The sequence below is a fragment of the Mus musculus genome, chromosome 14 (genome assembly GCF_000001635.26).
Source record: "Mus musculus strain C57BL/6J chromosome 14, GRCm38.p6 C57BL/6J".
NCBI classification, from domain to species: Eukaryota; Metazoa; Chordata; class Mammalia; order Rodentia; family Muridae; genus Mus; species Mus musculus.
Genome location: NC_000080.6, coordinates 44,270,291 through 44,295,215, shown reverse-complemented (window position 1 = coordinate 44,295,215; position 24,925 = coordinate 44,270,291). Strand labels below are relative to the sequence as shown.

The 24,925-nt window shown below is 41.2% G+C and overlaps 1 protein-coding gene and 1 long non-coding RNA gene across 4 annotated transcripts in view; one reads left to right on the top strand and one right to left on the bottom strand.

Moving 5' to 3' along the window:
• Window positions 1–24,925, top strand: part of Gm32857 — an 89,297-nt gene that overhangs the window by 20,298 nt on the left and 44,074 nt on the right. The gene's annotated exons all lie outside the window — the stretch shown is intronic.
• Window positions 4,142–9,671, bottom strand: Gm8220 (predicted gene 8220). Of its 3 annotated transcripts, none has more exons than NM_001378717.1 (5): window positions 9,476–9,671; window positions 8,320–8,482; window positions 6,910–7,041; window positions 6,077–6,260; window positions 4,142–4,915 (listed from the first exon to the last, which is right to left on the bottom strand). In NM_001378717.1, exons 1-5 carry the CDS (start codon window positions 9,624–9,626, stop codon window positions 4,910–4,912), a joined length of 636 nt encoding a protein of 211 aa, NP_001365646.1. In that variant the 5' UTR covers window positions 9,627–9,671; the 3' UTR covers window positions 4,142–4,909. The 3 variants fall into 3 exon arrangements, with proteins under 3 accessions (NP_001365646.1, XP_011243586.1, XP_011243585.1); XM_011245284.2 differs by having other exon boundaries at window positions 4,151–4,915; window positions 9,611–9,626; XM_011245283.1 differs by lacking the exon at window positions 4,142–4,915 and having other exon boundaries at window positions 5,791–6,260; window positions 9,611–9,626.

Below are 24,925 nucleotides of genomic sequence, written 5' to 3'. Positions count from 1 at the left end.
CGCTTTGAAGAACCACCTGTCTGAGGGCCAGAAGCTCTTGTGAGTATCTGCTGATGCAGAGTTAGAAACAGCTCTACTAAGAACTCAGCCTGATGCACAGAGTCCTAAGGGGAGACACAGCAAATACAGAGGTCTGAAGGAAAGGACAAAGTACCCAAAATCTGAGTATCCAAGGCTGTATCCTCAGATTAGAAAGACAACAGAAAAAATGGAGAGGGAACCCAGTAAGTGACAATGGGGAGAAGGGAGGCCAGGTGTTCCTGGTGGTCTTGAATTCTGCACAGAGTTCCCAGTAAATTTCAATGTGGATTATGAAAGTAGAAAATGTTCACTTTCTTTTATTACATTCACCTTGTTTGGGCAGATAATCCATGCAGGAAGGCTGAGAAAGGGCTAAGAAAGAAAGTTGATCTCAGAGAAACAGCAGGACTAGGGGTTCTCTAGTGTAATATACTGTAGTGTGGTGTGTTGCAGTGTGTTGTGGTGAAGTACAGTGTATTCTCCTGTAGTGTTTGCTGTTTGGTATACATGAGGCCCTAGGCTCCCTCTTCAGTTTAGCCCACTTAGAGAAGCTGAAATTAGAATAACAGTTGCCAGATCTTAAGACAGATATTGGGAGGGTGATGGGGGACATGGAGTTGCAATCTCGGCTACCAAGGGATTACCACGTCTATAGAAATTTGGTGGGTTGTAATGGGCCAAATATCTCCAAGTAACTGCAAAAGAGTGATAAATATGTTCTCAACACACAGAAAAGAATGAGATAGATGCCTGAATTGATGCCTGTGCCAGATACCATCTTCTTCAGCAATGTGTTCTTATCATTATCTTCCAGAAAAGAAGGAAGGAAATGGCAGTAGTCTTTAATGATTGGGGAGAGTGTTTGAGACTCAATGATGAGCAACCCCAAACAAGATAACCCAAACTTGGCCCTGGGCTTTTCATTGGGTAGTATATTGTTCTGAATTCCACAGACCTATGTTTAGGAGTCTGGGGACAGGGACCCACAAAATCCTGGACATCCAGACAGTGCTGGTTTGCAGAGAGTTCACTTCAGGTTTGACCCTGCTGGCCTGCTGGATAACTGGGCAAGGGGTTCTCAGAATCTTGGACATGCAGGCACTGCTTCAGTTTCAGAGGAGCTGAGCATGGAGGAGGCCAGCCGGGTAAGAACTAGCCCTGAAATCAGGGAATGAGGAATTCTGGATTAATTCAGAGGTGACTAGCCCAGGAGTATTGAGGGGCCTTCTGTTGGAGACTTAGATGGCAAGGCTCTGTAGGCAAAGGCTTTTTCTCCATGTAACCCACAGTTGGTTTGATGAGAGAGACAGTCCTTGGTTGTAACCTGTTTGATTGTTTTTCAAGGAAATGAAAGCGTAACATGTCTTAAGGTTAGACTAGAAGTTAAGTAACTTCTGAGGAAGGAATGTCCAGGAAGGGAAGCTTATTGACTGAACCCTACCATCTTCTATTACCTCATTAGCAGGGAGAACCCTATTCTCTTCTAAATAACCACAGGCCATGTTCCTATGTAGAGATTTTGGTCCCATGAAAGAGGCCTGGTAGGAAGCAGGTGACACTTTTGCCATCTACTGTGGGTCTGGGACTTCCAACCCACTCAACTCTACCAAATTCTGGACATGGTAGTCTACTGTCCCAGGTGTTAGTCTGAGATTTATTGATGTGAGGAGACACCAGGACATATGTTTAGTATGCGGGTCTCAATGCCTACCCTCCACACTGACACACTGTTTCTAACAAGGCCACAACTCCTAAAAGTACCACCCCCATATTCAAGCCACCACACTCCAACTTGCAATCTCCCAAGACATTTACCTCACTCTGTCCTACTGTTTTCCTTTTTCTCCTTCACAAATTATGTGTTCTATTATTTTCTTGAAATATCCTCCTATAACCCAACACTAGTGCATTACCTTCTATGGATACTGCAGTTTAAATGCACATCTCTAGACATTCAATGTTACCATCCACATAAGACACATCATGTGGTATTTGACTTTTTGGGTCTGGGTTATATCACTCAGAAAGATTATTCATGTGTCCATCCATTAACCTGTAAATTTCATTTCTATTGTCATAGTTCATTACCATTGTGTATATGAACCATGTACTCATTATCCTTTCATCAGTTATATTTATGTCTGGGTTGTTTTGATGTCCTAACTATTGTGAATAAAGCAGGAGGGAACATGAGCACACCCAGGTCTCTGTCTTAGGATAATGCCTTTGGCTATATGCCCTGGAATAGTGTCTGAGTCTGTGTTCTCTTGCTAGAAAGAGACATCAGGACCATGATGGACCTTTTAATGAGAGCATTTAAATGGGGGCCTGCTTACCATTTCAGAACTTTAGTACATTTGTGTCTTGACAGAATCATGCAGAGGCAGACATGGTGTTGGAGAAGTAGCTGAGAGTTCTAGATCTGGATCTGCAGGAAGCAGGGATGCTGGCCCTGAGCTGGGCTTTTGAAACTTTAAAGCCCACCCCCACAACAAGGCCATAGCTCTGAATACCATCAAAGAGTGCTATACCCTGTTTACCAAGTATTCAAATATATTCTCATTCAAACCTCCACAAATAGTACAGCTGCTTGTTATGGAAGATCTATCTCTAGCAATGTTTTCCAGAACATTTCTCCTGTTTTTCATAATGACTGTACATGTGAATATATACTCTCTTACCCCACAGTCATGCCAAGAGTTGTGGTCATTTAGTCTACTTGTAATAGCCATTCTGACTGCAGTAAGATACAAGGTTAAAACTATTTTAATTTGCATTTTTCTGATGAAGAAGGATCTTAAACATTTAAATACATATCTATGAACCATTTCTTTCTCTTCTTTTGAAGATTCTGTTCATTTTGACAGAACATAAGAAGGGAGTGTGTTTGAGACTGGGACACTCTAATTATCCCTGCTGTCCCAGAATCTAGTACATAGACCATGCTGTCCGGAGGCTCATGCAGTTCTTCATGCCTCTGCCATCTGACTGCTGCGATTACAGGTGTGCTCTACCATGGACAGCCATAGAACATTTTGAAATGTTTAAATTTAAAATGTTTTAATGTTTAGCAGGCAGGTTTCCTGGTGTTTAGTTTTTAACACCATCCGATTGTCTAGAAATGAACTCTCTGTCATATGTACACTTAGTGAAGTTCCTCTCCCATCTCGTAGCTGACCTTTCCATTGATTAAGAGTTTGTTTTGCTTTCTTATTCACTGTTTTATTGCTATGACACACCTTTACCAGGATAATGTATAAAGAAAATATTCAATTGGGTTTGGCCAACAATATAAAAGGGTGATCCAGGATTGTCAAGGTGGGGAACATGGCAGGAGGCAGGCAGGCATGCATATAGACATCATGGCACTAGAGGAGTAGGTGAACTTACATCGGATACATATAGAGGAGGCAGAGGAAAGAGATAGATACAGACAGACAGACAGACAGACAGAAGCAGAGACAGAGACAGTGAGAGTGTAGACTGAGATATAGAGAAAAAGAGAGAAACTTTGTGAGATCAACAGAGACGGAGAGATAGTGACAAAGACAGGGACAAAGACAGAGGTAGGGACTGGCATGAGCTTTTAAAACCTCAATGCCAACCTCCAGTGCCAAAATTCCTCCAGCAAGGCCATATCTACTAGTCCTTCCTAAAACATTTTTATGAGGTAGGTATGAAACATTCAATTATGTAATGACTTTTGAAGGTCAATTTTTTCCAAATTACTTTATAATTCAGAAGATTTTAATTACTCAATGTGAATATTTTTATTTCCTGGGATGTATAAGAGAAATACTGTTGTGTATCTTATTTGTTTGTCCGACATGGTCATGCACAGGAGAGTACATCATAACTGTAGCTAAATTTATGACTATAGAGATAGAGCATGGATACATTTTTCATCCTGACTTTGGGATCCACATAGTTTGACACATTATCCACATCAAAATCTCAATTTTCTGTGGAGCTCTGGCTGGCTGGGTACTACTTATGAAGCCTAAACAACATGATACTTGAAGAGTCCCATTCTTGCCTGAAACTTCTAGTGTTACAGGACTATGTATGAACAACACATAAATGCAGATTGTCCTTATGATAGAAATAATTAGAGATGATGTTTTATCCATAACGATACACTAATTTTATTCAATAACAACTTAAAGTGGGGAGTCAGTTTATAGAGTATATAGACTTAGCAAAAAAAGCAAATTAATTACAGTAACAAAAAGATAGTGAATATATAATGAAACTTCAAATGAAAACACAGGAAAACCAAAGACACAAAGAAATCAAAACTCTAACCAAAACCAAACAAAATATTTAAGCTAAGCATCATTCTCTTGCTGCAGATGTTCACCACAAACCCACAGCCTGTTCCTCTCCTTGGTGAAATAGTGCAAAGGCAGTCACTGATGGTAATAATCTGTTCAAGATGAATATATGCATGCTTCATTGGGGTGGGTGTTCTGCTGATGGACTAGTCCTTCCAAGGCTAACATGAGAGATGTTACAGATGGTACCTCAAAGTTTTTCAAATTCACTTGACTGATCACCATGAAATAATTCTAGATGACCCAACAGGACCAGCCAAAATTGGAATTCTCAGAGCCCTCCTGGATGCCGAGCAGATCTTGATGTATCTCAGCACTTCTCTGAAGCCTTCCAAACAGGCAGTCTTGCTGGACCAGAGGCTAGACAAAATAAAGGCCTCATTACCCATAGCAAACCAAAACAGAAGAAAATGCAGCCCAAGATTGCCATGGTTACAAGGATCAGATGCAATGGTGGTTAATTTGCTTTGCACACCCAGTGCTCCTGGTGAACAGTTGTGTCTGAGCAAGATCGTGACCTGGTCTCTGATCTGTTTTAGCTTCTGCAGAATATTTCAGACCTATGGGAGGAAGAGAAAAAAAAGCCTGGTGAAATCTTGCCATGTCAGCGATCCAGCAAATACCAGCTTTACTCAACAGGACAATCCAGTATCACTTTTCATCTGAGATCTTTCCTGTATCCCCATTGGAGAAGCACTTGGGCCTGGATGTTTTTCTCAAATGTAAAAAATTGCTTGACAATGGATTTTGAACTACACACTGTGCTGGAGTTATAGTAAAACACCACATTTCTCCAATAGTCTAAATACTTGATATTGAAAAATAAGTGTGTATCAGTGTCTGAATCTAACATTAAACAGAGGCCTTCTAGGGAGCCTAGCAAACTTTGAAGTGAAGGCTCTTATTATTTCTGGAGTGCTGAATCCTTCCTTGGCTCTCCTTGGGAACCCCTATATCTGTGAATCCTCAGTAAAAACATCTCACAGGAAGTTCATGCACACTGAAAGGATACTGTAATCAGCAAGAGTGTGCTTCATGCGAATCTTCCCAAGGGTAAGCATTGAACTCTAAAGGGGATACTCATGAAGGAAAAAAAAAAAACAAAAACAAAAACAAAAAAAACCCCAATAGCCCTGCTATGCTTATGGCTCCTTAGGTACTTCCATCCTGTGCTAGTACCTCATCTTGGAGACAGTGAAAGGACGCTGCATCTTTTCAGCCAAGCCATGACACACACACATACACACACACACACACACACACACACACACACAAACACACACACACACACACACTCACACAAAATAAAATTGGAGTCTGCCCTTCTGCCCTTCTGAGGGGCAGGCCCAAGCCCCTCAGGTTGAGTTGCCATAGAGCAGAACAGAGGACCTGGTTCCTAGATAATTCAGGAAGTGGCATCCTGAGGTAACTCTCCATACCATAGAGCCTCAAGGGGTTGCCTTCAGGGGTCCAGGATCTCCTCTGCCTAGAGTGGCAAGCTAGAGGTGGCCGACTAGGATGGGGAGGAGAGGGCATGGCAGAAATCCAATTTCTTCAAAAGAGGGTAACTCCACAGAAAGTCTTGGAAATGATCACAGAAGTGTAAAACTGGATGAGACATAGGAGAGAGCCTGGATAAGGTGCAGGATGGTTACATAGGCTTGACTGTGTTTATGATCACACATTAGGGCATTCTGCCCCTGATGCTTCATTCATCCTACCTGCTGCTGCTTAGTATAGTGGTCTTTGATCTTCTGGCTGCCTTCCTTACATAGTATTTTTGTTTCTATGTTGCATTCTTCCAATGCAATCTGCTCCCTTAGCAGCTGTCTGTTCTCCTTCCTCAACATCCTGACTTTGTGCTGGATGAGGTTAGATTCAATCAGGAGGTGGCAGTTCCTGAAGCTGAGCCACAAACAAAACATGGTGAATCCAGGAAGCATCCATCTTCCTCCCATTCCTCCAAGGACCATTCCTTCATCATTGGCCCTTATCCCCAGGCAGCCCCAAACAAGTATCCAGATTGGCCATAGAGGGAGATCAAATCCAGAGGACTGCCACTTTCCAGAAGACCCAAGGTACTTTTGAAAACCCTGACAGCAACAGGGACTCATGTATCTCTCAGAAAAGAACATGGGGTGTATATGTGCTTATAAGTCTGTGGTATAAAAAAACCCACCTGGGGCAAAATTCTCTAGGAGTGAAGAGACCCAAGCAGACACAATCTTTCTGTTTCTCCTGGAAACCCCATATATAAATCTATGTTCAGAGCCCAAGAGGCCCAAGGCTGATTGATATCTCCATCATGGTGGACACCTTTAAGATCTCGAGGATACTTAGTTGGAAAGGACAGTGGCTTGAGGGGCTCCCAGTCTCTTCACACTTGGTCAAAATGATCCAAGATGTTAAAATCTTAGTGCCTTGTTTGAAGGAGGCAGGCTTTCTGTTTAGAGACTAACAGTATAGAACCTGAGTCTCGCTTTAGTTCAAAGACAAGGATTGGCAGACATATCCTGTGCCTAGGTCTTGGGTCATGACCCTGTTAGTCACTCACCAGTAGAAGTGATTTTCTTTAGTCAACTGCTTGCACTTGGACAAGGCCTCACTGATGTCCTGGGGCATTCTCTTCAGGTCAGTCATCACCTGGTCATGTTGCATCTCAAGCATGAATGTCTCAAAGTTGATCCTGTGGGAGGGCATGGACAAGGAAGAAATTGTCCCGTGAACTAAGGATACAAGGATCATTTCAATTCAAGCTGAATCATACACTACCCCACCCCATATATGCCACTTGACCTAGCTCCTTGTTACCGGTTCCACTTGGTGCTTATTAAACTTATTACTCATTAGCTTGGGCCAGTAAGCCCAGGGAAGTAAAGGCAGGGTGCTGATCTGCCTCAGCTCCCTGTAGGGGTTTTAAATAATAGACTAGTTCTCCCAGAACTTTCCAGGAATCTGTGTCACAGGCCTGGGTCCACGTTAAATCTGTATGATTCTCCTCCTGGTTTTAGACACGGAATTGACAATGCTTGGCTCTATTGCTACATCAATTCCCAAAGGACATAATCATATCCACAGGGAAAAGCCTCTATAACCTACCAGGAGGTTCCAATGTGCATCCACACTGAGCACAGAGGTTAAGTGCTGTGCTACTAAAAATGAACCTCCCTGGCTTCTTCACTATTATTGCCTGGAAATGGAGTCAGGCACAACCTCAGGATATATCACATGATACAGACTCTCTAGATCTTAAGCTGCACACACAGGAACACATACACAGGAACACACACATCCACAAATGTACACACAAGCTCACATGCACCCAGTTTCTTTGTCTCTGTCTAGCTCTCTTTTACACACACACACAAACACACACAGAGACACAGATACACACACACACACACACTCACACACACACACACACAGTCACACACACACACACAGTCAATCAGAATGCCAAATAAATAAATTGATTTCGGTTTATCTGAGAGTATAATGAACAAAATTTGAGAAAAGCAATTATGAACTGCAGCCAATCCAGTCATGCTGAAAGGCAGTATGTGCGACAGGCCCCTCCAGCTGTTGACAGGACCAATTGTACCCAAATTACCACCTGGTCAATTATGGAAAGGATTGGCTATAAACAAACATTACCTAGCAACTCCCACCAAGCAACACCTGTGTAAGCTTCTTAAATGGCAGGAGGGGAGCTCACACATTACTACCTTCATCCTCAGACTGTGATTCATGCCACAGGCTCTGAATTACTTTTGGAGGAATCAAAAGTGCCTGTGACCCCATCCAACTCCTATCTGAACTTGAAGTTCTGCATCGAAATTCCAATCAGCAAAATTGATTTGGGTATGTAAACAGCCTGGAGTTGCAGCCACCTGTGGTATGAGGGAATCTGGGCTTAACAGGGATGGCCCAAGATAGTCAGCAAAGAACTGGGCATAATGACTACCTGTCATTTAAATCTTTGTTAATGTAGTTGGCCAGGATTCCCTGAAGTTCGTCTCTGGCATTTTTTATGTTCTGGAGCTCTCTTTTGAGCTTCTCCAACCTCTCGTGTCTCTTCTCCTGCTCATTGATGGTGGGGGCTTGGGGTGATGCCTCCCCAGCAGACCCTGTAGGTAGAAAAACACTAGTAACCTTGTAGAGATAATAGGGCAGGGAAAGGGAAACCATGCTTTGTTCCACACAGAAGCCTTAGGAAGAGGAAAATCTAGAGACACTGAGAATCCCTGATAGTGCATCATAGCTGTCTTCAAGCTGGGCTCCTCAGCTAGGTCCCTGTTCACAACCACCATCACTAAACATATGCCCGACTTCCTATTGTAATCGCCCTAGCCCTGAAATGCATAAGCTGGGCCAGGCAAGAATAAATGGAGGGCATTGTCGGCTCATATCTGACAACCAAATCCGTACCTCTCAGCGTACTAGCCAAAGCTTTTCTAGTCTTCTTTAAATGCATGATGAGAGCTCATACACTGCTACAGGAACCCAGTCTGTGTATCAGTCCACATCATGTGCATTCAATACCAAACTGTCTGAGACCTTGATTCATAGGCAGGGGAATAGCCCTCTCTGTTCTTGGCATCACATGCTCATGTAACCTAGAGGAAACTATATTAAGATGAAGTACATGGGGATGGTGAGATGGCTCAGTGGGTAAGAGCACCCGACTGCTCTTCCAAAGGTCCGGAGTTCAAATCCCAGCAACCACATGGTGGCTCACAACCATCTGTAACAAGATCTGACTCCCTCTTCTGGAGTGTCTGAAGACAGCTACAATGTACTTACATATAATAAATAAATAGATCTTTAAAAAAAAAAAAGCTGAACTACATGAACAGTCTATCCTGAGAACAATACTTTTCTATTCTCACAGAGCTTGGTCTTTGCATAATTTGCCATTCAGTGGGAAATTAAGATCTCTCAACAAAGCCACTGCAGGCTTGTCAATACCAGGCTGTGTGTAAAACTAATCATCAGACACTCTTGACTCTGGTTCTACCATTTAGGAATCTGAAGGATCCAGATCATAATCACTATTCCTGGAAGGACCAGCTGAAGCCCACATCCTCCAGGCAGCTCCCCAAACCTTGCCCAGGACTCACTGTGCCTTCTCCATGACCAGTTGTTTCTAGCCCTTTCCCACCATGATGGGCGGCCGGCCTCCTTCTGCCTTGGTCTGGTGTCTGTGTGTATTCTATTATCTCTCTGAAATACCCTGAGGAGCATGGACAACATGCCTGCTTGGGAACCCATGAGGATCTGAAGGAATACCCCACAAGCTGTGCTGGTTACCACAACACTGGCGACATCACAGAAGATTCTTGGTTTCTCTTGGATACAAGAGATTATCCAGGGAAGTGGCTACTGATGATGTCACCTGGAACTTCCATGGCCTACCGGCTTACCAGCTTGCCCCATCTGACCAGTTTCTGAGGTGCCCTTTCCTGGAGTCTCTCTTTTGCCCCTGGGGATACCTCTTGGCAACTTCTCCTTCCAAAGCTAGAGATTTCTCTCTGCTTCACTACAAGTTCAGTGCTTTGAATGGGGAGAGTTTGTTAGTGCCATGGCATGGCTAGCTCATCTTCCTTAGGATCCTTATATGAGGGAGATTCTTCTCCAATATACATCCACTACTGGGGTCCATTCATGTAACAAACAGTCGATTTACCCAGGTGTCTCTGTTTCCCAGAGGACAGAAACCTACTCCTGCACCTTTACCTTTACACAAGTTGGAGTATATGTGTTAGTGTGCAACTGCCTTGAGAGGAGACATTGTTTCAATAACGTGAGCCATGGGTTTTCATGAAATCTCTGATTTACAACCCCATTTCTTTGCAATGAAAACTCCCTTGTACTTGGCAATAGAAGAAGTCAGGGACAGGGGCAACATCAGATTGTAAAGTTTATGTCCCTTCTTCAAAAACTAAAATCCCACATTCTCTCTATCTCCAAAACAACCATACAAAATAGGCATCTGTGATCAAAGGCCAACAGGGATTTGGATTGCTTCTTCATAGTCCCATTAGCTCTCACTTCTCCTGTTTCTACCTTTTTGAGTTCCCAGTTCTAGGCCTGAGTCTGTTGGAGATTGGAATATGATCCTGTATTCATAAGATCCCTAAGACTCAATTGGATGGATAGAGGATGAACAGGCCTCGGGTCCAGTGAAACCTCAGTTTTAATGGATCCATAATTTCAGGAGGGGCTCTGGCATTGACATCTGTTCCTTCTGCCTTCTTGACCTGGGTGTGCTGAGTGCATGCTAAAATGCTACCTAAACTCTCCAGTAAAATAGTGGAAAAATCATGTAAAGCCTTTCCAAATTGATTGTGTTGTCTTTGTCTACCATCTTGAGCTATGCATTATCACTATGACAAAGATCCAAGGTGTCTGGGGGGATGGTGGGGTAGTCAGAAGCCCACTCTGTCTCTCAGGTAGTCAGATGAATAACCTTTACGGAAAACTGGAGGAAACGGGTAATGAAAAAGTATTAGTTATAGTTTGGGTAGCTGATTATCTCTGAGCCCGGAAAGCAATGCAGCAGGCATTCCAATCAAATAGTATAGGCATGAATCCCTCCCTGTGTTTGGGTACAGTAGGCCCAAAGTAAGAATGAGGCCCATCCACTTTTTCCTGCACTCTACTGAGAGTTTTGTAGTGTTTCCATTCAAGAAAAATTCTTTACTTCCTGAGACCTGAACTCTGAATTCTGCATGCACCATGAAGTTTCCCATCTATTCATAAATCATTCACTGTTTATTGATAAGGTTTGGCTCTGAATTCTTTGCTATGGTTTGACACAATTCAAAGGGACTGTTAAAACTTTTCAAGAGCTTTTTAGCTACTCCTTGAGAAGTTTCCTCTTCTTTATTTTATTTTATTTTATTAGATATTTTCTTCATTTACATTTAAAATGCTATCCCTAAAGTTCCCTATACCCTCCGCCCCCCCCCTTGCTTCCCTACCCACTCCCTCCCACTTCTTGGCCTAAAATCAGGGCAGCTGTTCTCAAGATAGGATATTGTTCCCAACCCCTGTGGCTAGTCAGGTACCTCAGCACATACTGCAGGCCTACTGGCTCTGGATGGCATAAGCTAGCCAGCCATGCTGTGCTTGATGGGCAATGTCAGCTAGTATCTGATGTGATGCAAGTAAGTCCTGGATTCCCTAGTGCTTAGCACCACCAAGCTGTGATTGCCTGTGACTAAGATGAAAGTAGTAAATGTCTCAGAACTTGAAATATGTCCAGGGGTATATTCTTTTCTTGATTTTTGCTATCAGACATCCATGGACCTTAAAGAAATACACCAAGGATGCAGTGTAGCAAAAGCCTACAGACATGGACTCCTCATAGAGGACCAATTGTGTGTGTGTGCCTGTGTGTGTGTCTCTGTGTGTGTGTGTGTGTGTGTGTGTGTGTGTGTGTGTCTGTGTGTGTGTATGTACTGGTGTCCCCCATGGGTCTATGCATCCTTGGAATCTGGAGTCTACAGTGGGGCCTGTTGCAAGGTGATGCTGTCTCCATGCACAGGGAACCCCACCTTAGTCAGCACTGCTCTTTGTCTATATGTTCACCTTGATGACACATTTAAATCCCGCGAGGATTATATATAGCCATCCTGATATTGAGTCCCCTCCCATCAAATACTGATTTTTTTTGCTCTGGGTAGCTGTGTAGCAATAAGAACCTACAACTGAGAATCTGATCTGTGTTCTGAAGATATATTTTAAAAAAAAGTGGTAACAGGGTTAAAGTGGGCCAGGACCTGTGCACAGACTTCCTGGGAACTTTTTAGAAGGGTAGTCTTTCCTTCCAGGCTCATGAGGGAGGTCTTGAAGCCCTTGATCCCTTACTAAGGAACCCCAACCTGTGTTGTCCTGGCATCAGGATACTTAATTTAATAAGCACCAGAAGGTCTCAGTATATAGGAGGCAAACTGTGGCAGCCACTGCATGAGGGAAGTCCAGGACATAGCCTGAATTCACATGATCCTTGAGGCCTGTGTCATGGAGTAGCTTCAGTGACTAGAAGAATGGGTTAGATTTATTTCCTATACTCAAAGCAGGCAGAAAAGGATGAAAGTCCTCCATGTAATATCAAATATATCCAGAAGAGGGTGCTAGATCCTCAGTACCCAAAGTATCCAGAAGATGGGAAAAGACAGATTGCCATCCAGTACCAAAGTCATCCAGAGAGCATCTTAAGATCAAAGTCAGCTTGTGGTGTAGCCCTAGGAGCAAGGAGGAGGAATCTACCTCCTGATGCCCTCTTCTGACAGTCAGAATGAAATTAAGGAGCTCTTGCAGAGCAGCTGCAGCCTTGACATTTCCTGCTCTCTGTCACACAAATGCTTCCCAGAAGCTCCAAGCTCCTGATTCCCATTACTGGAAGTCCAAGCTCAAGCCCACCTTCTCTAGGAAGCTCCCTCTTTCATGCCCAGGATTCACAGTGACTTCCCCTGGACCATTAATTCTTGCTCTTTAACACTAAGACCAAAGGCCATCTTGTGGCTGTCTCTTTCTGGTCTCTGTATGTTCATTGTTCTCTCCTCCAAGAGGCCTGCTCAGTTTTGTCAGCATGACTAAGGGTGAACCATAAAGGTAGTTAATGAATGCTCCAAGAGCAGTTGGAGTCACCACAACATTAGTAACATCACAGAAAATGCCAGGGCTCTCCAGGATACAACACAACATCTAGGGAAGGGACTTCTGATGTCACACAAGTCAGCTCTTACCTTCCTGCTCAGTACCTCACCCAAATTTACCTGAAGTCAAAGTGCCTTTTCCAGAGTGTGGGATAGATTGCCTTTTGGTACTCAAAATATTAAAAGGTGGCTATCAATCACCTTCCAATGACAAACGTATCCAGAAGAGATCCTTTGGATCCCCATGCAAATACACATGAAATACCCAGACTCCAGAATAAGACACTAGGCAATACTCAACACATCTAGATAAAGTGTGATAGATCCCTTTGCAGTACTGAAACTATCCAGAAGAGGTTAATACACGTCCAGCCAATTTCTATGCTGTGACGACTAAACTGGACAGAATGGAAAATGTCACCACTAATGACCAAAGTATGGTTATGTTGGCCAAGTGTTCAGGAAGATTTTACGTGAGAATTGCAGGCCAGCTTGTTATTGCAGGAAAACAAAAACTGGAGCAAGTATTTGGTTCATGTCCTGAATCTTATTCTACAGAAAAAATTTAACAACACTATACATATTAGCAATGACCAATAGCTATAAGGGTTCAACACACCACTTTCATCAAGGGACAGAACGTGGAAACAGAAACTAAACAGGGACACAGTGAAACTAACAGAAGTTATGAAACAAATGGACCTAACAGATATCTACAGAACATTTTATCCTAAAACAAAAGGATATACCTTCTTTTCAGCACCGCACGGGACCTTCTCCAAAATTGACCATATAATTGGTCACAAAACAGGCCTCAACAGATACAAAAATATTGAAATTGTCCCATGTATCCTATCAGACCACCATGGCCTAAGACTGATCTTCAATAACAACATAAATAATGGAAAGCCAACATTTACATGGAAACTGAACAACACTCTCCTCAATGATACCGTGGTCAAGGAAGGAATAAAGAAAGAAATTAAAGACTTTTTAGAGTTTAATGAAAATGAAGCCACAACGTACCCAAACCTTTGGGACACAATGAAAGCATTTCTAAGAGGGAAACTCATAGCTCTGAGTGCCTCCAAGAAGAAACGGGAGAGAGCACATACTAGCAGCTTGACAACACATCTAAAAGCTCTAGAAAAAAAGGAAGCAAATTCACCCAAGAGGAGTAGACGGCAGGAAATAATCAAACTCAGGGGTGAAATCAACCAAGTGGAAACAAGAAGAACTATTCAAAGAATTAACCAAACGAGGAGTTGGTTCTTTGAGAAAATCAACAAGATAGATAAACCCTTAGCTAGACTTACTAAAGGGCACAGGGACAAAATCCTAATTAACAAAATCAGAAATGAAAAGGGAGACATAACAACAGATCCTGAAGAAATCCAAAACACCATCAGATCCTTCTACAAAAGGTTATACTCAACAAAACTGGAAAACCTGGACGAAATGGACAAATTTCTTGACAGATACCAGGTACCAAAGTTAAGTCAGGATCAAGTTGACCATCTAAACAGTCCAATATAACCTAAAGAAATAGAAGCAGTTATTAATAGTCTCCCCGCCAAAAAAAGCCCAGGACCAGACGGGTTTAGTGCAGAGTTCTATCAGACCTTCAAAGAAGATCTAATTCCAGTTCTGCACAAACTATTTCACAAAATAGAAGTAGAAGGTACTCTACCCAACTCATTTTATGAAGCCACTATTACTCTGATACCTAAACCACAGAAAGATTCAACAAAGATAGAGCACTTCAGACCAATTTCTCTTATGAATATCGATGCAAAAATCCTCAATAAAATTCTTGCTAACCGAATCCAAGAACATATTAAAGCAATCATCCATCCTGACCAAGTAGGTTTTATTCCAGGAATGCAGGGATGGTTTAATATTCGAAAATCCATCAATGTAATCCATTATATAAACAAACTCAAAGACAAAAACCACATGATCATCTCGTTAGATGCAGAAAAAGCATTTGACAAGATTCAACACCCATTCATGATAAAAGTTTTGGAAAGATCAGGAATTCAAGGCCCATACCTAAACATGATAAAAGCAATCTACAGCAAACCAGTAGCCAACATCAAAGTAAATGGAGAGAAGCTGGAAGCAATCCCACTAAAATCAGGGACTAGACAAGGCTGCCCACTTTCTCCCTACCTTTTCAACATAGTACTTGAAGTATTAGCCAGAGCAATTCGACAACAAAAGGAGATCAAGGGGATACAAATTGGAAAAGAGGAAGTCAAAATATCACTTTTTGCAGATGATATGATAGTATATATAAGTGACCCTAAAAATTCTACCAGAGAACTCCTAAACCTGATAAGCAGCTTTGGTGAAGTAGCTGGATATAAAATAAACTCAAACAAGTCAATGGCCTTTCTCTATACAAAGAATAAACAGGCTGAGAAAGAAATTAGGGAAACAACACCCTTCTCAATAGTCACAAATAATATAAAATATCTCGGCGTGACTATAACTAAGGAGGTGAAAGATCTGTATGATAAAAACTTCAAATCTCTGAAGAAAGAAATTAAAGAAGATCTCAGAAGATGGAAAGATCTCCCATGCTCATGGATTGGCAGGATCAACATTGTAAAAATGGCTATCTTGCCAAAAGCAATCTACAGATTCAATGCAATCCCCATCAAAATTCCAACTCAATTCTTCAACGAATTAGAAGGAGCAATTTGCAAATTCATCTGGAATAACAAAAAACGTAGGATAGCAAAAAGTCTTCTCAAGGATAAAAGAACCTCTGGTGGAATCACCATGCCTGACCTAAAGCTTTACTATAGAGCAATTGTGATAAAAACTGCATGGTACTGGTATAGAAACAGACAAGCAGACCAATGGAATAGAATTGAAGACCCAGAACTGAACCCACACACCTATGGTCACTTGATCTTCGACAAGGGAGCTAAAACCATCCAGTGGAAGAAAGACAGCATTTTCAACAATTGGTGCTGGCACAACTGGTTGTTATCATGTAGAAGAATGCGAATCGATCCATACTTATCTCCTTGTACTAAGGTCAAATCTAAGTGGATCAAAGAACTTCACATAAAACCAGAGACACTGAAACTTATAGAGGAGAAAGTGGGGAAAAGCCTTGAAGATATGGGCACAGGAGAAAAATTCCTGAACAGAACAGCAATGGCATGTGCTGTAAGATCGAGAATTGACAAATGGGACCTAATGAAACTCCAAAGTTTCTGCAAGGTAAAAGACACCGTCAATAAGACAAAAAGACCACCAACAGATTGGGAAAGGATTTTTATCTATCCTAAATCAGATAGGGGGCTAATATCCAACATATATAAAGAACTCAAGAAGGTGGACTTCAGAAAATCGAACAACCCCATTAAAAAATGGGGCTCAGAACTGAACAAAGAATTCTCACCTGAGGAATACCGAATGGCAGAGAAGCACCTGAAAAAATGTTCAACATCCTTAATCATCAGGGAAATGCAAATCAAAACAACCCTGAGATTCCACCTCACACCAGTCAGAATGGCTAAGATCAAAAATTCAGGTGACAGCAGATGCTGGCGTGGATGTGGAGAAAGAGGAACACTCCTCCATTGTTGGTGGGATTGCAGGCTTGTACAACCACTCTGGAAATCAATCTGGCGGTTCCTCAGAAAATTGGACATAGTACTACCGGAGGATCCAGCAATACCTCTACTGGGCATTTATCCAGAAGATGCCCCAACTGGTAAGAAGGACACATGCTCCACTATGTTCATAGCAGCCTTATTTATAATAGCCAGAAGCTGGAAAGAACCCAGATGCCCCTCAACAGAGGAATGGATACAGAAAATGTGGTACATCTACACAATGGAGTACTACTCAGCTATTAAAAAGAATGAATTTATGAAATTCCTAGCCAATGGATGGACCTGGAGGGCATCATCCTGAGTGAGGTAACACATTCATAAAGGAACTCACACAATATGTACTCACTGATAAGTAGATATTAGCCCAAAACCTAGGATACCCAAGATATAAGATACAATTTCCTAAACACATGAAACTCAAGAAAAATGAAGACTGAAGTGTGGACACTATGCCCCTCCTTAGAAGTGGGAACAAAACATCCTTGGAAGGAGTTACAGCGACAAAGTTTGGAGCTGAGATGAAGGATGGACCATGTAGAGACTGCCATATCAAGGGATCCACCCCAGAATCAGCATCCAAACGCTGACACCATTGCATACCCTAGAAAGATTTTATTGAAAGGACCCAGATGTAGCTATCTCTTGTGAGAATATGCCGGAGCCTAGCAAACACAGAAGTGGATGCTCACAGTCAGCTAATGGATGGATCACAGGGCTCCCAATGGAAGAGCTAGAGAAAGAACCCAAGGAGCTAAAGGGATCTGCAACCCTATAGGTGGAACAACATTATGAACCAACCAGTACCCCGGAGCTCTTGACTCTAGCTGCATATGTATCAAAAGATGGCCTAATCGGCCATCACTGGAAAGAGAGGCCCATTGGACACGCAAACTTTGTATGCCCCAGTACAGGGGAACGCCAGGGCCAAAAAGGGGGAGTGGGTGGGTAGGGGTGTGGGGGTGGGTGGGTATGGGGGACGTTTGGTATAGCATCGGTAATGTAAATGAGCTAAATACCTAATAAAAAATGGAAAAAAATAGCTATAAGGGAAGTCCTATTATACTCTAAGCATATATCAGTGAAATATAATAGTGTGTTAGCTTTTTAAATATGGAAAAGGAAAAGCAGATGAAGGGGGAATTACATAGAATTGGAGAGATGAAAATAAGGCATCTATTTTGAGGCGTTTTCTAGAGAAGCCTGAAGTAGCTGAGATCTGGGAGTTCTTATACTACCCTGATTAGTGCATCATATCTAATTGTGCCAGAGATTGGAGAGGGTTTTTTACATAAATATTTTAACATAACTCTGTACATGCCCTACTGAATGTCATGCTCTATGTAATCTTTTGAGTCTGGTATCTTTTACTTAGCTTTCTTTTTTTAAATAATATTCATGTTAGTGAAATATCAAAACCCTGCAGACTACGTAGTATGAAATCTGCTGTGAAAAAGTGATCAACAGTCTTACCTAACCAAGAAGCCTGTGAACCATCAGATTATATTCTGTACCTCTACTTCAAAATAGAACCATACTATAGTAGATGTAGATGGATTTCACACTCAGGTGTATGTAAATGGTAACATATTTATGTATATTTATATGTATTAAACATAAATTTTATATATTTATAATCATCATATAATGAAATAAATATTTATGTAATATAATATAAATTATATAATTAAAATATATTTATAATATAATGTATAAGTAATATTTATTTATTTATTTTCCATTTTTATTAGGTATTTAGCTCATTTACATTTCCAATGCTATACCAAAAGTCCCCCATACCCCCCCACTCCCCTACCCACCCACTTCCCCTTTTTGGCCCTGGCATTCCCCTGTACTGGGGCATATAAAGTTTGCAAGTCCAATAGGCCTCTCTTTGCAGTGATGGCTGACTAGGCCATCTTTTGATACATATGCAGCTAGAGACAAGAGCTCCGGGGTACTGCTTAGTTCATATTGTTGTTCCACCTATAGGGTTGCAGTTCCCTTTAGTTCCTTGGGTGCTTTCTCTAGTACCTCCATTGGGGGCCCTGTGGTCCATTCAATAGCTGACTGTGAGCATCCACTTCTGTGTTTGCTAGGCCCTGGCATAGTCTCACAAGAGACAGCTATATCTGGGTCCTTTCAGCAAAATCTTGCTAGTGTATACAATGGTGTCAGCGTTTGGAAGCTGATCATGGGATGGATCTCTGGATATGGCAATCACTAGATGGTCCATCCTTTCGTCACACTTCCAGATTTTGTCTCTGTAACTCCTTCCATGGGTGTTTTGTTTACTATTCTAAGAAGGGGCAAAGTGTCCACTCTTTGGTCTTCGTTCTCTTGAGTTTAATGTTTTTAGCAAATTATATCTTATATCTTGGGTATCCTAAGTTTCTGGGCTAATATCCACTTATCAGTGAGTACATATTGTGAGAGTTCCTTTGTGATTGGATTACCTCACTCAGGATGATGGCCTCCAGGTCCATCCATTGCCTAGGAATTTCATAAATTCATTCTTTTTAATAGCTGAGTAGTACTCCATTGTATAAATGTACCACATTTTCTATATCCATTCCTCTGTTGAGGGGCTTCTGGGTTCTTTCCAGCTTCTGGCTATTATAAATAAGGCTGCTATGAACATAGTGGAGCATATGTCCTTCTTATCTGTTGGGGCATCTTCTGGATATATGCCCAGAAGAAGTATTGCTGGATCTTCCGGTAGTACTATGTCCAATTTTCTGAGGAACCGCCAGACTGATTTCCAGAGTGGTTGTACAAGCTTGCAATCCCACCAACAATGGAGGAGTGTTCCCCTTTCTCCTCATCCTCGCCAGCATCTGCTGTCACCTGAATTTTTGATCTTAGCCATTCTGACTGGTGTGAGGTGGAATCTCAGGGTTGTTTTGATTTGCATTTCCCTGATGATTAAAGATGTTGAACATTTTTTCAGGTGTTTCTCTGCCATTCGGTATTCCTCGGGTGAGAAATCTTTGTTCAGTTCTGAGCCCCATTTTTTAATGGGGTTATTTGATTTTATGGAGTCTACCTTCTTGAGTTCTTTATATATATTGGATATTAGCCCCCTGTCCGATTTGGGATAGGTAAAGATCCTTTCCCAATCTGTTGGTGGTCTTTTTGTCTTATTGACGGTGTCTTTTGCCTTGCAGAAGCTTTGCAATTTTATGAGGTCCCATTTATCGATTCTCGATCTTACAGCACAAGGCATTGCTGTTCTATTCAGGAATTTTTCCCCTGTACCCATATCTTCAAGGCTTTTCCCTACTTTCTCCTCTATAAGTTTCAGTGTCTCTGGTTTTATGTGGAGATCCTTAATCCACTTAGATTTGACCTTAGTACAAGGAGATAGTACTGGATCAATTTGAAATCTTCTACATGATAACAGCCAGTAGTGCCAGCTCCATTTGTTGAAAATGCTGTATTTTTTCCACTGGATGGTTTTAGCTCCCTTGTCAAAGATCAAGTGACCATAGGTGTGTGGGTTCATCTCTGGGTCTTCAATTCTGTTCCATTGGTCTACTTGTCTGTCATTATTCCAGTACCATGCAGTTTTTATCACAATTGCTCTGTAGTACATCTTTAGGTCGGGCATGGTGATTCCACCAGAGGTTCTTTTATCCTTGAGAAGAGTTTTTGCTATCCTAGGTTTTTTGTTATTCCAGATAAATCTGCCGATTGCCCTTTCTAATTCGTTGAAGAATTGAGTTGGAATTTTGATGGAGATTGCATTGAATCTGTAGATTGCTTTTGGCAAGATAGCCATTTTTACTATATTGATCCTGCTGATCCATGAGCATGGGAGATCTTTCCATCTTCTGAGATCTTCCTTAGTTTCTTTCTTCAGAGACTGGAAGTTCTTATCATAGAGATCTTTCACTTCCTTAGTTAGAGTCATGCCTAGGTATTTTATATTATTTGTGGCTATTGAGAAGGGTGTTGTTTTCCTAATTTCTTTCTCAGCCTGTTTATCCTTTGTGTACAGAAAGGCCATTGACTTGTTTTAGTTAATTTTATATCCAGCTACTTCACTGAAGCTGTTTATCAGTCTTAGGAGTTCTCTGGTGGAATTTTTAGGGTCACTTATATATACTATCATATCATTTGCAAAAAGTGATAATTTGACTTCTTCCTTTCCAATTTGTATCCCCTTGATCTCCTTTTGTTGTCTAATTGCTCTGGCTAGGACTTCAAGTACAATGTTTAATAGGTAGGGAGAAAGTGGACAGCCTTGTCTGTTCCCTGATTTTAGTGGGATTGCTTCAAGCTTCTCACCATTTACTTTGATGCTGGCTATTGTTTTGCTGTAGATTGCTTTTATCATGCTTAGGTATGGGCCTTGAATTCCTGATCTTTCCAAGACTTTTATCATGAATGGGTGTTGGATTTTGTCAAATGCTTTCTCAGCATCTAACGAGATGATCATGTGGTTTTTGTCTTTGAGTTTGTTTATATACTGGATTATGTTGATGGATTTCTGTATATTGAACCATCCCTGCATCCCTGGGATGAAACCTACTTGGTCTGGATGAATGATTGTTTTGATGTGTTCTTGGATTCGGTTAGCAAGAACTTTATTGAGGATTTTTGCATCGATATTCATAAGGGATATTGGTCTGAAGTTCTCTATCTTCGTGGGGTCTTTTTGTGGTTTAGGTATCAGAGTAATTGTGGCTTCATAGAATGAGTTGGGTAGAGTACCTTCTGTTTCTAGTTTGTGGAATAGTTTGTGAAGAACTGGGATTAGATCTTCTTTGAAGGTCTGATAGAACTCTACACTAAACCCATCTGGTCCTGGGCTTTTTTTGGTTGGGAGACTATTAATGACTGCTTCTATTTCTTTAAGGGATATCGGGCTATTTAGATCATTAACCTGATCTTGATTCAACTTTGGTACCTGGTGTCTGTCTAGAAACTTCTCCATTTCATCCAGGTTTTCCAGTTTTGTTGAGTATAGCCTTTTGTAGAAGGATCTGATGGTGTTTTGGATTTCTTCAGGATCTGTTGTTATGTCTCCCTTTTCATTTCTGATTTTGTTAATTAGAATGCTTTCCCTGTGCCCTCTAGTGAGTCTGGCTAATGGTTTGTCTATCTTGTTGATTTTCTCAAAGAACCAGCTCCTCAATTGGTTGATTCTCTGAATAGTTCTTCTTGTTTCCACTTGGTTGATTTCGCCCCTGAGTTTGATTATTTCCTGCCGTCTACTCCTCTTGGATGAATTTGCTTCCTTTTCTTCTAGAGCTTTTAGGTGTGTGTTGTCAAGCTGCTAATGTAAGCTCTCTCTATTTTCTTTTTGGAGGCACTCAGAGCTATGAGTTTTCCTCTTAGAAATGCTTTCATTGTGTCCCATAAGTTTGGGTTTGAAGTGGCTTCTTTTTCATTGAACTCTAAGAAGTCCTTAATTTCTTTATTTATTCCTTCCTTGACCAAGATATCATTGAGTAGAGTGTTGTTCAGTTTCCACGTGAATGTTGGCTTTCTGTTATTTATTTTGTTATTGAAGATCAGCCTTAGTGCATGGTGATCTGATAGGATACATGGGACAATTTCAATATTTTTGAATCTGTTGAGGCCTGTTTTGTGACCTATTATGTGGTCAATTTTGGAGAAGGTATCATGAGGTGCTGAGAAGAAGGTATATCCTTTTGTTTTAGGATAAAATGTTCTGTAGATATCTGTCAGATCCATTTGTTTCATCACTTCTGTTAGTTTCAGTGTGTCCCTGTTTAGTTTCTGTTTCCATGATCTGTCCATTGGTGAAAGTGGTGTGTTGAAGTCTCCCACTATTATTGTGTGAGGTGCAATGTGTGCTTTGAGCTTTACTAAAGTTTCTTTAGTGAATGTGGCTGCTCTTGTATTTGGAGCATAGATATTCAGAATTGACAGTTCCTCTTGGAGGATTTTACCTTTGATGACAATGAAGTGCCCCTCCTTGTCTTTTATGATGACTTTGGGTTGGAAGTCAATCTATTTAGATATTAGGATGGCTACTCCAGCTTGTTTCTTCATACCATTTGCTTGGAAAATTGTTTTCCAGCCTTTCATTCTGAGGTAGTGTCTATCTTTTTCTCTGAGATGAGTTTCCTGTAAGCAGCAAAATGTTGGGTCTTGTTTGTGTAGCCAGTTTGTTAGTCTATGTCTTTTTATTGGGGAGTTGTGACCATTGATGTTAAAAGATATTAAGGAAAAGTAATTGTTGCTTCCTGTTATTTTTGTTGTTAAAGTTGGCATTCTGTTCTTGTGGCTGTCTTCTCTTAAGTTTGTTGAGGGATTACCTTCTTGTTTTTTCTAGGGCGTTGTTCCCGTTCTTGTATTGGTTTTTTTCTGTTATTATCCTTTGAAGTGCTGGATTCGTGGAGAGATAATGTGTGAATTTGGTTTTGTCATGGAATACTTTGGTTTCTCCATCTATGGTAATTGAGAGTTTGGCTGGGTATAGTAGCCTGGGCTGGAATTTGTGTTCTCTTAGTGTCTGTATAACATCTGTCCAGGCTCTTCTGGCTTTCATAGTCTCTGGTGAAAAATCTGGTGTAATTCTGATAGGCTTGCCTTTATATGTTACTTGACCTTTTTCCCTTACTGCTTTTAGTATTCTATCTTTATTTAGTGCATTTGTTGTTCTGATTATTATGTGTTGGGAGGAATTTCTTTTCTGGTCCAGTCTATTTGGAGTTCTGTAGGCTTCTTGTATGTTCATAGGCATCTCTTTCTTTAGATTTGGGGAGTTTTCTTCAATAATTTTGTTGAAGATGTTTGCTGGTCCTTTGAGTTGAAAATCTTCATTCTCATCCACTCCTATTATCCGTAGGTTTGGTCTTCTTATTGTGTCCTGGATTTCCTGGATATTTTGAGTTAGGATCTTTTTGCATTTTCCATTTTCTTTGATTGTTGTGCCGATGTTCTCTATGGAATCTTCTGCACCTGAGATTCTCTCTTCCATCTCTTGTATTCTGTTGCTGATGCTGGCATCTATGGTTCCAGATTTCTTTCCTAGGGTTTCTATCTCCAGTGTTGCCACACTTTGAGTTTTCTTTATTGTGTCTACTTCCCTTTTTAGGTCTAGTATGGTTTTGTTCATTTCCATCACCTGTTTGTATGTTTTTTTCCTCTTTTTCTGTAAGGACTTCTACCTGTTTGATTGTGTTTTCCTGTTTTTCTTTAAGGACTTGTAACTCTTTAGCAGTGTTCTCCTGTATTTCTTTAAGTGAGTTATTAAAGTCCTTCTTGATGTCCTCTACCATCATCATGAGATATGCTTTTAAATCTGGTTCTAGGTTTTTGGGTGTGTTGGCGTTCCCTGGCCTGGGCAAAGTGGGAGTGCTGGGTGCTGATGATGGTGAGTAGTCTTGGTTCCTGTTAGTGAGATTCCTACATTTACCTTTTGCCATCTGGTCATCTCTGGAGTTAGTAGTTATAGTTGACTCTGTTTAGAGATTGTTCTTCTGGTGATTCTGTTACCATCTATCCGCAGACCTGGGAGACAGATTCTCTCCTCTGAGTTTCAGTGCTCAGAGCACTCTCTGCTGGCAAGCTCTCTTAAAGGGAAGGTGCACAGATATCTTGTGTTTGGACCTCCTCCTGGTCGAAGAAGAAGGCCCAAAACAGGACCTTTCTCAGAAGCTGTGTTGCTTAGGCAGGTCCCAGAAGCTGTCATCTTCTGTGGTGCAGACTCTCACCTGTGCAGACTAAATTCCTAAGTTCTGCGGATTCCCGGAACCAAGCGCAATATTTAAAATTTTATATATATATATACATATACATATACACACACACACACGTGTGTGTGTCTATGTGTGTGTGTGTCTGTGTGTGTGTACTTCAATGTTGTTACTCTATAACAGAGTACAGGTTCTATGCCACACAAAACAGTCTACTAAAAAGTGCAGTGCTAGGCATATGTTATCCTTCTTTTGAGTCAATATTTATATATTTATACATATTTTTCCATACCACCAGAATGGTTTATTGCTCTGGAGCTGGTTACCACATAAAACTTAATGGTAAATTCCTTTCACTCAAGACATTGTATGCTTGTGTCTTAGGACATGGTGAAATCAATTTTGTGCTAATCTGTAATCCCTTCCTGTTAGTATTCCTGTTATTAGAATATGGCTTACATGCTAACATGGGAGAAAGTCATCAAGATTCTTACCCAACTCTGAACCCTGAGATATACAATGATTGTCAGCCTGGCAAGACATGCTCCCAGGGGAAACAGTGGTATGATGGTGTGAGCACAACCAACCACTTTCTCACTGGA